Here is a 12,351-nt window from a genome sequence, read left to right as displayed (position 1 = left end):
CTCAGCAAGTTATTCACAGTCCTCCACTAAATTAGATGATCTGGAACCACCGGGAGGCTGGAACTGTAGAGAATTCAGTTTGGTTTTATTCCTTATTGTAACTATTTCATTGGGAACACACACGTATAAGGTTACAGGAGCTGCAGGGGAGTGCTGCAATGCAGAGCTGGGGTGGGGGGGACCTCCTTTTTCTCCCACAAATTGGCCCCTCTTCTGGAGAGACTAGCCAGGGTAAACAGACGCCCAGGCAGAAGGATGGAAAGCTGTGGTTTTAATTACAAAGCACAGAGCACTCAAACTGTCCTGTACATTCAAAGGTCCCTGGAGCAGGTGGGTTACCTCACTCACCCTCCTTCTTGGTCTCTTGACGCAGCTGTCGATGGCAAGAGCAGGCACCCATGGAGAGCGCCTGGCATCAATCGTACTGTGCCTTAACCTGCACATTCATTTACAATCGCTACTCATTATAGGGTCAGGTTCCCCTGCATTTGTCTAACGAAGGGTTAATCAAGAGGGTGGCCTTGTTCGCTGGACGCCCTTAGAGCGCTGTCCTCTCTGAAGAGAGGGGATTCTACATCTGGGAAAGGCTTGTCATTGTCCCTCAATGGGAAAGGAGAAGGGGAAGGGGGAGGAGGATTAGGGTAAGAGTCAGCTTCATGTTTATCATTGTCTGGTGTCAGAGCAGCCAGGCTTGGCTGCCGCTGGCTGCTCCCTCCCTGAAGATAGCCCAGTGCCTGTGTCGCTTCCTTCCTGCTTGCTAGACGCTTGCAGTACATTTCATACTGTGTTTCTGGCCTTGACAGCACGTACCCATTTTCTCCAACACCTGAGCAGAGAATGAGAGATGAGGACATACCATTTCTAGTATTGCTCTATATTTTGTTTTTCTCCATTGGGCTCTGACAAACAGTGCCCAGGAACACGTCTCTGAGGGATATATGCCAAAACAAAACCCCATGGGACAAAACTCACAGTCCCTTCTTCAGGCAAAACGCTCCCTGAATTCAACAGGTGTTTTGCTTGAGTCATGACTGGTGGGTTTGGCCCCAGGTGATAGAACAGTCTATTATCCTACGGTGACGTCACCCAGCTCCAATTCCATGTCTCTCTGCCGCCGTCTCTTACACTCAAACACCCAACAGCCATTCAATAGAATAAATCTTACATTGTTATTCCACCTGTGTCTGGTGCCCTCCAGCTACAGATGACCTTTTAGACATTAAAAATCTGTTTAAATATTTGTATTTCAAGTATTTTAGTTTTGAAATGACATGTTTCTATTTTGAACATTGTGATAACCAATAGGATAATGCTGGGTATCAGATAGGTAAAAACTGAGTCATCGCCTATGGTAGTCACCTCAGATTTTAAAGAGCAAGCCTTAAACACCTTCATTCAGAGAGTAATGGGGGGAGGGATCGCTCAGTGGTTTGAACATTGGCCTCCTAAACCCAGAGCTGTGAGTTCAATCCTCAAGGGGGTCACTTAGGGAGCTGTGGCAAAATCAGTACTTGGTCCTGCTAGCAAAAGCAGGGGGCTGGACTCAATGACCTTTTAGGGTCCCTTCCAGTTCTAGGAGATAGGTGTATCTCCATATATTATATTATATTATTATAGTAACCTCCCTTCAGTGTCCCCTTTTTTCAGTCCTCTGAGTGGTCTCTTAAATAGGGGGTTTGCTGCATTCTCTGGAGTGAATTTGCAAACAATTGGTTATTCGTAAGAGTTTAGTGTGTTTGAAGAACAAATGTGCTTCGATCCATAAGCTGTGTTCTGAGTGTATAGAAATACACTGCTTTGCTTCCCTCTGGTGCATCCAGCACGGCCATTTCCAGAGGCAGATACCAGACTAGGTGGCCCAACAGTCTGAGATGCTGTGGCAACTCTTACGATCCGAACGACAACATTCTTCTCACTAAGCCAACTGGAATGCAGCTAATCAGCAATGGGGCGGTGCCCTTGGCACATGTATTTAAAGTGCCTTCCCTCCTACACCCACCCGCACTAGTCTGACATGGTGAATGCATAACAACACTGCAAAGCAATGGCTAATGCACGGTCATTACAGTACAGTGGAGACGTTCTCATCACTCACCCTCAAGGGCCAGGCTTGCCGTGCTGCTCTTGTACAGCACATACATCCCTGAAGACCTTCTTTTCCCAAGTCCCACGTGTTGCTGCCTGGGCTCTTCCCGTTGCTGGGATTCCCGCTCTGCAGACTAAAAAGGGTCACAGACAATGCCGATGGGTTAGGAGGATATCAAATCAAAGGGGAGATTATTTTATTTCAGCAGCTGAGCATACTTCTGCTCCTCACTCACTCAGCAGCAGCCAGGACATATGGTAATAGGCTCTAGGATGCCAGAAGATCATGTCAATCAACAAGAGAATCGGTTTTCATTTCCCCCCATAACACTCTTCCCTTTTGTCCCTGCACACAGAGCATCCCCACAGCTCGCATAGGGTAGCTTCAACTAACCCTACTCTTTACGAACAAGAAGGCTTCTGCATATAAGTTCTTTATTGGGAGCAGAGTGTCAAGGCTGAGGGAGACTTGTGTTCTGGAGAATGTCAAGACTGATTCAAAACCCAAGTCTCCCTCAGCAAAGCCACTGTGCTGACCCCTTCACAATCAATACAAGTGACCAGGTGGAGTCTGATGCTAGATTAATGTCAACATTTGCATCTCTACAATAGTGTAATTACTGAGCATGCAAGTAATCAAGACAGAGCCAAATGAAACCTCCTTGGTCACCCATGGCCAGGAGCTTGCTTTGTGCAGCATGATGTGATTATCAGGCAACAGAGAACATGGACTATCCACATGCCTGGTTTTGGACCTTCTCAGTGATACTCCTCAAGTTTGCAACTGTGTACTGATGAATGCTGGAGCCACAGAGCTGTTCTCTGGGCTCTGTTGTACAACTGGCCCTTGGAGAAGAACTCTTCTGTGCTGGTTAATGAGAAGAAAAACATGCTGCCCCTGCACTGGTATCTATTGCAGGGGATAAACAAGAGGCTTTGCTTGGCAGTTAACTCTTGTCACCCTGCCATTTATCCCAGCAGAGAGGATGTAACCTAAGGAGGGGCCTGGGACCTCAAAGAGAGCAGACAGTGAACATGTCTCAGAAGTCCAGACAGCAGGGAAGGGGGGTTTGTTGATGGTTTGAACTGTTGGTTCTTTTCTGTCAGTTGCTGCTGCTTGGCAGAGGAGAGGGACACAGGCAGGGGATCTGTGGCACATCCTATGCAGGGCTGAGGTGATGACTGTTGTTAACCATAGTGCCAGGCTCCCGTTCCTGGCAGGGAACCGAGTCTTTCTGGCCTGTTGCTAGACATTGCTTTACCCAGACTTACTGGTTTTTGTGACAGTTGTTTTTTGTTTGCAGAGGCTTCCTCTGTGCCATCTAGCATGCAGGACTCCAGAGACTGAGTGGTGAGTACAATTGGCCCTGCTTCAGCATAGCCAGGTTGCTGTTCTAGTTTGGTCTCATGGCTCTTCATACCTAAGGAGCCTACAGTAGGGTACAGAGCAGACAACTTAGCCTTTCTACAAAACCATCTGAACAACAGGCCTGTCAGAGCTCTCAGCCTGGAAAAACTGGAGAGAAAGAGACAAGTGTCCAGGCCTGAATACAGTAGTCTTAAAGGTGCCCTGTGAGTTCAGGGCCAGAAGATGCCCTTGCACTGCCCTGCAGCAGATGCATCTGGAGAGCACAAGAGCTTTGCACCCCTGTACAGCACCATGGCAGTCTCCATGCCCCTCAAGCACAAGCACTTCTCCCTCCTGCTACCACTCTGTACACTAGCCAGTACTAAGGGGATGGACAGGAGGTGCACCCATGGTTCTGTTCCTCCCCCCACACCACCCAGCAGCAGTGCTGGCTGGACAAACTTGCAAGTTTATTCTGCATCCCTGGAAAGGCATAGCAGCCTGTGGTCTGGGAGGGACGATCCTCCTGGTGTTCCCACTGGGGTACACAGAGCCACACCACTTACTCAGGGCAGTGTCTGTCAGCCAGGGTTGAGCCCTAAAATGTATATGCATCTCTCAAGGATTTCTATAGCATCCATCACTGTAGGACATAAGAGTCCAGACAAAAATCTATGGTAAAATTGAGTTAAGGCTGAGAATAAATATCAGTCATTTAAGAGCAAATTGTTGTTGTGATTATCCCCAAACACACATAATAAACCAAGGAAATAGAAAGTTAAGATTACACTGAAAAAATCCACACATATTAAGATCTGGAAATACAGTTAAGGCACCCAACCTGAACTTTGCCTTGTAGTGACACCGGACAATTACCATACCATTATGAGGAAAGCAGCTTCGTATCTCTAATCCTGCATGAGGGGACACTGAATTTTAAAGACGTTAGATTGTTTTGCCCCCTTGTGGTGTCACTACAGGACAGAATTAATGTTACTTGGGTGCCTTAAATGCATTTGTAGCTCTTAACATGTTTAAGTGTAACCATAACTCTGAAATTGCTGGATTTGTTACTCTTGGTTTTGGGATAATTATAGCATTTGTGTATTGTTTTTCACCCTTAAATTACTGATAAAGTACTCTCAACCTTAACTCAATTTTAACATAGTTATGAGTTTTGGAACTTCCTTTTTTTAAGTTAACAACACTTTCATACATGAACACTGTGACGCTGACAGACTAGCTCAGGCCAGAGCCACAGGTCAATTCACTTGGGGGTGAACATCAAAGAGTTAAGTGTATTAGTATTAGGGCTGTCAATTAATCGCAGTTAACTCATCCGATTAACTAAAAAAAAATTAATCGTGATTAATCGCAGTTTTAATCACACTGTTAAACAATAGAATACCAATTGACATTTATTAAATATTTTTGAGGTTTTTCTACATTTTCAAATATATGGATTTAAACTACAACACAGAATACAGTGCTCACTTCATATTATTATCTTAACTACAAATATTTGCACTGTAAAACTGATAAACAAAAGAAATCATATTTTTCAATTCACCTCATACAAGTACCATAATGCAATCTCTTTATTATGACAGTGCAACTTAACAAAGGTAGATTTTTTTGTCACATAATTGCACTTAAAAACAAAACAACGTAAAACTTTAGAACCTACAAGTCCCACTCAGTCCTACTTCTTATTCAGCCAATCGCTGAGACAAACAAGTTTGTTTACATTTACAGGAGATAATGCTGCCCGCTTCTTATTTACGTCACCTGAAAGTTAGAATAGGCATTTGCATGGCACTTTTGTAGCTGACATTGCAAGGTATTTACATGTCAGATATGCTAAACATTCATATGCCCCTTCATGCTTCGGCCACCATTCCAGAGGACATGCTTCCATGCTGATGATGCTCGTTAAAAGAATAATGTGTTAATTAAATTTTGACTGAACTCCTTGGAGGAGAATAGTATGTCTCCTGCTCTGTTTTACCCACATTCTGCCATATAGTTCATGTTATAGCAGTGTAAGATGATGACCCAGCACATGTTGTTCATGCAGATTTCACTGCAGATTTGACAAAATGCAAAGAAGATACCAATGTGAGATTTCTAAAGCTAGCTACAGCACTCAACCCAAGGTTTAAGAATCTGGTGCCTTTCAAAATCTGAGAGGGATGAGGTGTGGAGAATGCTTTCAGAAGTCTTAAAAGAGCAATGCTCCGATGCAGAAACTACAGAACCCAAACCACCAAAAAAGAAAATCCACCTTCTGCTGGCGGCATCTGACTCAGATGATGAAAGTGAACATGCATTGGTCCACTCTGCTTTGGATTGTTACCAAGCAGAACCCGTCATCAGCATAGATGCACGTCCTCTGGAATGGTGGTTGAAGCATAAAGGGACATATGAATCTTTAGTGCATCTAGCACGTAAATATCTTGCGAAGCCAGTTACAACAATGCCATGCGAACGCCTGTTCTCACTTTCAGGTGACATTGTAAACAAGAAGAGGGCAGCATTATCTCCTGCAAATGTAAACAAACTTGTTTGTCTGAGTGACTGGCTGAACAAGCAACAGAGAGTCCTGTGGCACCTTTAAGACTAACAGATGTATTGGAGCATAGGCTTTCGTGGGTGAATACCCACTTTGTCAGACGCATGTGGGTATTCGTCAGACACATGTGTCTGACGAAGTGGGCATTCACCCACGAAAGCTTATGCTCCAATACATCTGTTAGTCTTAAAGGTGCCACAGGACTCTCTCTTGCTTTTTACAGATCCAGACTAGCATGGCTACCCCTCTGATACTTGGCTGAACAAGTAGGACTGAATGGACTTGCAGACTCTAAAGCTTTACATTGTTTTATTTTTGAATGCAGTTATTTTTTGTACATAATTCTACATTTGTAATTTCAACTTTCATGATAAAGAGACTGAACTACAGTACTTGAATGAGGTGAATTGAAAAATACTATTTCTTTTGTTTTACACAGCACAAATATTTGTAATCAAAAATAAAATAAAGTGAGCACTGTATACTTTGTGTTGTGTTGTAATTGAAAACAATATATTTTAAAATGTAGAAAACATCCAAAAATATTTAAGTAAATGGTATTCTATTATTGTATAACAGTCACAAATCACAATTAATTTTTAATCATGTGACAGCCCTAATTAGTATATATTTAAACTAATTCGCTCGTACACTAATAGAGATCAAAAGTGATGCTAATGGGATCGTATTCACTTACCCGAAACCGGATGTCTGCAATTACATTACATTTACATTGCATATTCCCCTGAAATTACATTTACATTATGTATATCCCTGTCATTAGATTAAAGGGTGTGCTAGCATGAGAATGTACTCAGGTGTTCAATTCCTGAAAACGAGTGAAATACCTGATCGTTTGCTATTATAAACATTTGCATTTGTGTATAACCCTGTAACTAAATTACTCACCAAAGAAATCTTGTGAAATGCTAATGAAGGACTGTAACTGGAAATGCTAATTGCAAAGCAAGTGGCCATTGTGCGAGTAAAAACACTGATCAGGTTGTTTTCTGGAGAAGAAGCTATAAGGACCAGTTCAAAGGAAGAGCATGTGTGTCTGGGCTGTTGGGATTCTAACGGGAAGGAATAACGGAATGAGAAGACAGTGATCCCAGTTATTCTGGGTACCCTGAGAGACTTTGGGGAAACTGTCAGTTTATTACACCACTGTCCCTATTTGGAGTTACAACCCTGTGATTCGCCTGTTATTATATTTTCCCTGCTTTAACTCTCAAGAACTCATTCTTTTTTCTTACCCAACAAACCTATAGTTAGTTTAGTTAGTTTCTACTGAATTGGCTGCCAGTGTTGTCTTTGGGGTAAGATCTGGAGTACCAATTGATTTGGGGTAAGTGACAAGTCTCTTGGGACTGGGAGAAACCTGATGTGGTGTGATTTTAGAGTTAAATCTGACCTAAGATTGGCACTCACAGTTGCAAGCTACTCCAGACAGTGTGACAAACACTAAACAAGAACTCCAAAGACCACGCTTTCATGTGATATTTCTAGCAGTATGAAGCTTTGAATAGCTGTGCACTGCATTGGTGATACAAGGCACCTGTAAACCCAGTTTGATTGCCAATGCACTCTGGTTGCTGTATACTGGTGAATCTACCCTTGAAAGTTAAATTTTAACCCAATGATTTAAGGTTGATACTATAGATCTTTAAATCATTAAATATACTGCATGGTAGCATTCTCTTCAGTTTCTTGGTTGGTGTTCATGTAGGAAGTCTTTAATAATTAAAAGAAAGGAAATTCCAAGAGAAGAATAGTGAAGTAAGATGGTAACTGCAGGGTAAAAAACATTACAGGATAACTTAATTATTCCCCAACCCAAATTGAATGAACCCGGGCAATTCAGAGGTAAGTTTACACGTCAAAGACATCTAAACATGTGAAGGTAGGTACCATGGGGTGGCTCCACCAGCCAAGGCACTGCAGGAGGTTAGGACAATTAACCTGATAGACTGCACATGGGGGAGATCCAGAGACTGAACCACTGACTGATGATGAAGCCTGGCTAGGCAGGGGCAGGCAGCTTGTATAAAGCCAGCAAACTAAGAAGAGAAGGGGGCTGCAGGGGAAACAGCCTGCAGTTACTCCTGGGACGATGTGTTTGGGGCTACCAACGCTGACAAGATGACAGAGCAGGAGTAGTCTGCAGTTACTCCCTGAGAGGTGGGAGTTTGGGCCGGTAAACTCAAAGGAGGTCCAGAAGATAGAGAGGGAAGTAGGAAGGAGAGCAGGGAAATAGCAACTGGGTCTGGGAGCTACAGTTGCCAGATATAGAGTTCCTGGACTGGAACCCAGAGAAGTGGGCCAGCCCAGGTTCCCTTACCAGCTGCTGGGAAAGCGGCACTGGATCTGACCTGGGACCGGAAGGCTGACTGGAATGGCAAGCAGGCCACTGATCCAGTGGGACTTTCATACCCGGGAAGGGGAGAACTATAGTGACCTGGCCAGAGAGCTGAGTCACGAAGAAGGGGCATCCTGAGTCCTAGAGAAAGAGGGAGAGCACAGGGCAAGGAACTGACAGAAGGGAGCGTCAGACTGGTGGAGAACTAATCCCAGAGCTGCAAGGAGGAGGCCCCACCAATGGTGAGTGAACCCCGTTACAGTGGGGAAATGCACCCTGGAAGGGTTTAAAGGCAAGCTTTAGTTTGAACATCCAGTCCAGTTTCACCTTCAAATGGCTTCCTCAGATAAGGTCTGTTGCTGATTCTTTCCAGGCCTTGTTCTTTCAAATTCACGACTGGAATCTAAAGAAACAACCCAAATATCACAGTTTAACCTGGTAGCTTCAATCAGCATTTTTAATACAGAATCAGTTTATTCACCCCTGCTACCCAACACGTGTTCTTCCCCATCCCACATCTGCCCCTTTCAGCCTTCGCAGCCAGGAGTGTTTATTGTCTCATTATTATTTGAATAGAAAGTCTGTGTGTTAGTGTGCCAGGAAGCCAAAGTGCACATGGGGAGGGAGGCTTGTGGCTTTAAAGCGCTAACAGTTGTTGAAATTGCTTGGGCAATATCAGCCTCTCTCCCGCAGGACAGCTGCATGCTGTAGTATGGGGATGCTGGGAAGAAAGCGGTAAGGCCTGGTCTATACTAGGAAACTGGTCTGTTATAACTATGCAGCTCAGGGGTGTGACAAATCCACACCACACTGCCCCAGACCTCTCTCCCGCCTCTCGGGGAGGTGGAGGACCTACACCCATGGGAGAAGCCCACCCGTTGGGCAGGCAGCATTGTCCCTGACGTGCTGCAGCAGTACAACTGCAGTGTTGTTAGTGTAGACAAGCCCCTAGGCTCTACATGCTGGGGAAGCTGTGAAGGGTTCTACAGCTATAAATACATCTCTACCCCGATATAACGTGGTAAAGCAGCGCTCTGGGGGGACGGGGGGGACTGCACACTCCGGTGGATCAAAGCAAGTTCAATATAACGCGGTTTCACCTATAACGCGGTAAGATTTTTTGGCTCCCGAGGACAGCGTTATATCGGGGTAGAGGTGTACCAGGTGGCCTGGGGAAGCCTTTCCCATTAGAGTACAGCGGGGGACACTCATTAGCCAAGCCAAGCCGTGATTAGCTGATGAGTGACATCACAGCCGTGATTCAGCTCCCTGCAGTGCCCAGATGGGACCTGATCATCGAAAGAGGGGGAACCCCCTGGCCTCTTCCATGGGCAGTTACGCTGCATTTCAAAAGTGGGCTGTTGGGAACGGCCTTATGTCTCGAAATCTAATTGTCCTTCCGTCCATTTCAACACCCAGCAGTACCTCTGTAGCTCTTTTCAGCATATGGTCTGTACATTATCAATATCAAATTAATAGTATCATAATTGCCCTTTAGCTAACCAGGCTGAGGAGTCAGTGAAACCATGGGAAGGCTCCTTATCCAACTGCCAATGCCCTAGCTGTCCAGCTTTGCCCCCATGTAAAGAACTTTTAGACACAGATACTGGAGGAAACACTTTTAAATTATTAAATAAATAAATAATAATTAATTGGTAATTACTATAGTACACCTCTACCCCGATATAATGCTGTCCTTGGGAGCCAAAACATCTTACCGCGTTATAGGTGAAACCGTGTTATATTGAACTTGCTTTGATCCGCCGGAGCACGCAGCCCCGCCCCCCCGGAATGCTGCTTTACCGCGTTCTATCCGAATTAGTGTTCTATTGGGGTAGAGGTGTACCTAGGCACCCCAGTCATGGACCAGGACCCTACTGTGCTAGATGCTGTAGGAGCACAGAACACAGAGACAGTCACTGAAAGGCCAAGTGACAGGGCATGGGGGAAGGGGGTGGAGGAGACTAATTGGCGATGCTGAACGGTACCAGGTGATGGTCGGAGAGGGGAAACGCCACAATAGAGAGAGCAGTGTTTGCTGAAGACCAAATCAAGTGAGCACCCTTTTGGCAAGTGGGAGAGATGAACTAGGGCTGCAGGTCAATGCAGAGGTGAGGAAATGTGTAACTAAATGGCCGCAGGGTCATCAGCATAGAAATTGAAGTCCCCAAGGATAAGTGAATGTGGGAGACAGTGAGGAGAGCCAGGAGTGGAAATCCGAGAGGAAGGCTGAGGAGGAGCAGTTGGGTGTTGAGGGTGGTGAGTAGATGACAGCAGCATGGAGGGAGAGTCAGAGGCAGTGCTGTTCAAGAGGAGAAAGAGTGGGAAGCGGGAAAGGTTGGAAACAGGAGAGGAGAAGCCCAGCATCCCAATAGTCTGATCCACCCAGGGAGTGGTGGAGAAGCAGAGGCCTCTGTAAGAAGAGGCCATGTCAGACAAGCCACGAGCCAGAGAGAGTGACCTCTGGAAGAGTGACATGAATGGCAGAGGCCTTTTAGAGATGGAGTGGGCATTCCAGAGACATGTCTTGTCTTTCATTTTGCTAGTGAAGAGGGTCTCAGCCTGGAAACCAGCTACTGTAGCTTTCTGATCTACACTGGCCTGAGGGCCAGTCAGGCTCTCATCGCGTGGGCTAGTTTGTATAAACTGGGTACCTTCTGCACAAGCAAAGGATGTGCGTGCTTCTCTGTAGCATCAGGCACATCCACTCTCCGGTTCCCCAGCTGCAGGGCACCCTGATCGTGCAGCTCCACTATTGTAGCAGTCTGCGGGTGTCTGGGGGAAGAATACCTATTTTTTATCTGACTATCCTTTGGCTTCCCTTCTTTGGCTGCAGAACTAAAGACAAAACAAAGCAAAGGGGTCAATATTGCATCATTTCAGAAGGGAAAGTTTGCAGCTGATGTTGCTAAAGCTGGAAATACACCTTTACCCCGATAGAACGCTGTCCTCGGGAGCCAAAAAATCTTACCACATTATAGGTGAAAACGCATTATATCGAACTTGCTTTGATCCGCCAGAGCATGCAGCCCGCCCCCCCGGAGCGCTGCTTTACTGCGTTCTATCCGAATTGGTGTTCTATCGGGTCGCGTTGTATCAGGGTAGAGGTGTATATTAGTACTACATTAAATCTCTATTTGAGGAGGTAGGGGATTGACCAACCCTTCCTATGCAGCTTTGAGGTCCTCTCTGCTACTGCATATACCGCTTTACTGGGTCCTTTCCCTTCTTTAGCTGGGCCTCCTCTGAGCTGGCCATGCCCAAGAGAAAACAAAGATCCTGGAGCTGGGGCAGAGAAACCAGCATGAAAAGCTGCCATTGTTCCCCCTTTAACCACTCCTTAGCCTGCAGTCTTCCTGCCCTCCAGGATGCCATGCCAGTGGAAGCCACTGTAAATCTCCCTTTGCATTTCCCCAAGTGCACAGAGAATCGGAACAGAGTGCAGGAACTCTGCTTCTGACCCCAAAGGGAACAGTCGGGGCTGCTAGTGCAGGAGTGTGGATCCTCCCCTAGGGCAGTGTCACCTCTGCAATGCCGGCATCTGTGCTGGCCCAACAGCAGTGGCCTGAAAGAGACAGAAGCTCTTCAGCCTGCATGGCAGCGCACTGCGCTAGAGAGAGTGGCCTGGGGGCTGGCTTTGGGGTCTAATTCAAAAGACTTACCTGTCACCTCTGTGGCTTGGGACTGATTTTATTTTTTTGGTCACCAAGTTAATTTTCTGGCTTCTGTTTGTAAGTAGCTGATAGGGTTGGCCTCCTGAAGGGACCTTCTTGGACTTCTTTCTCTTCTGGGGAGCAGAATAGTTACAGTGAAATACACACTTAGGAGGAAAACATTCCTTGATGCCCTTTCTCCTGGCACATCTAAAACCCCTTCCTGATCTCTCGCTAGTAGAAACGATTCCCAGTGGGAGAAGCCAGGAGGATGAGCCTTTGATCCTCAACCAATAGAAGAGGCATTTGCCCCCATCAGGTAAGAGGACGATAT

At 45.7% G+C, this 12,351-nt stretch overlaps 1 protein-coding gene across 12 annotated transcripts in view; it reads right to left on the bottom strand.

The window, feature by feature from the left end:
• Positions 1-254: 254 nt before the first annotated feature.
• The window catches only part of C18H9orf43 (chromosome 18 C9orf43 homolog), a 25,859-nt gene continuing 13,762 nt past the window's right edge, over positions 255-12,351 (bottom strand). For all 12 annotated transcript variants that reach the window (XM_042843470.2, XM_042843477.2, XM_065572163.1 and 9 more), the window contains 6 exons: positions 12,027-12,151; positions 11,019-11,202; positions 8,692-8,767; positions 3,358-3,515; positions 2,096-2,219; positions 255-826 (listed from right to left, as the gene is read on the bottom strand). In XM_042843470.2, the coding sequence (XP_042699404.2) occupies positions 504-826; positions 2,096-2,219; positions 3,358-3,515; positions 8,692-8,767; positions 11,019-11,202; positions 12,027-12,151 (990 nt within the window). In that variant the 3' untranslated portion in view covers positions 255-503. The remainder of the gene's footprint in view (positions 827-2,095; positions 2,220-3,357; positions 3,516-8,691; positions 8,768-11,018; positions 11,203-12,026; positions 12,152-12,351) is intronic.

This window comes from Chrysemys picta, chromosome 18, assembly GCF_011386835.1.
Source record: "Chrysemys picta bellii isolate R12L10 chromosome 18, ASM1138683v2, whole genome shotgun sequence".
Taxonomy (NCBI): Eukaryota; Metazoa; Chordata; order Testudines; family Emydidae; genus Chrysemys; species Chrysemys picta.
Note: the sequence above shows the minus strand (reverse complement) of the source record. Positions and strands in the feature narration are given on the sequence as shown.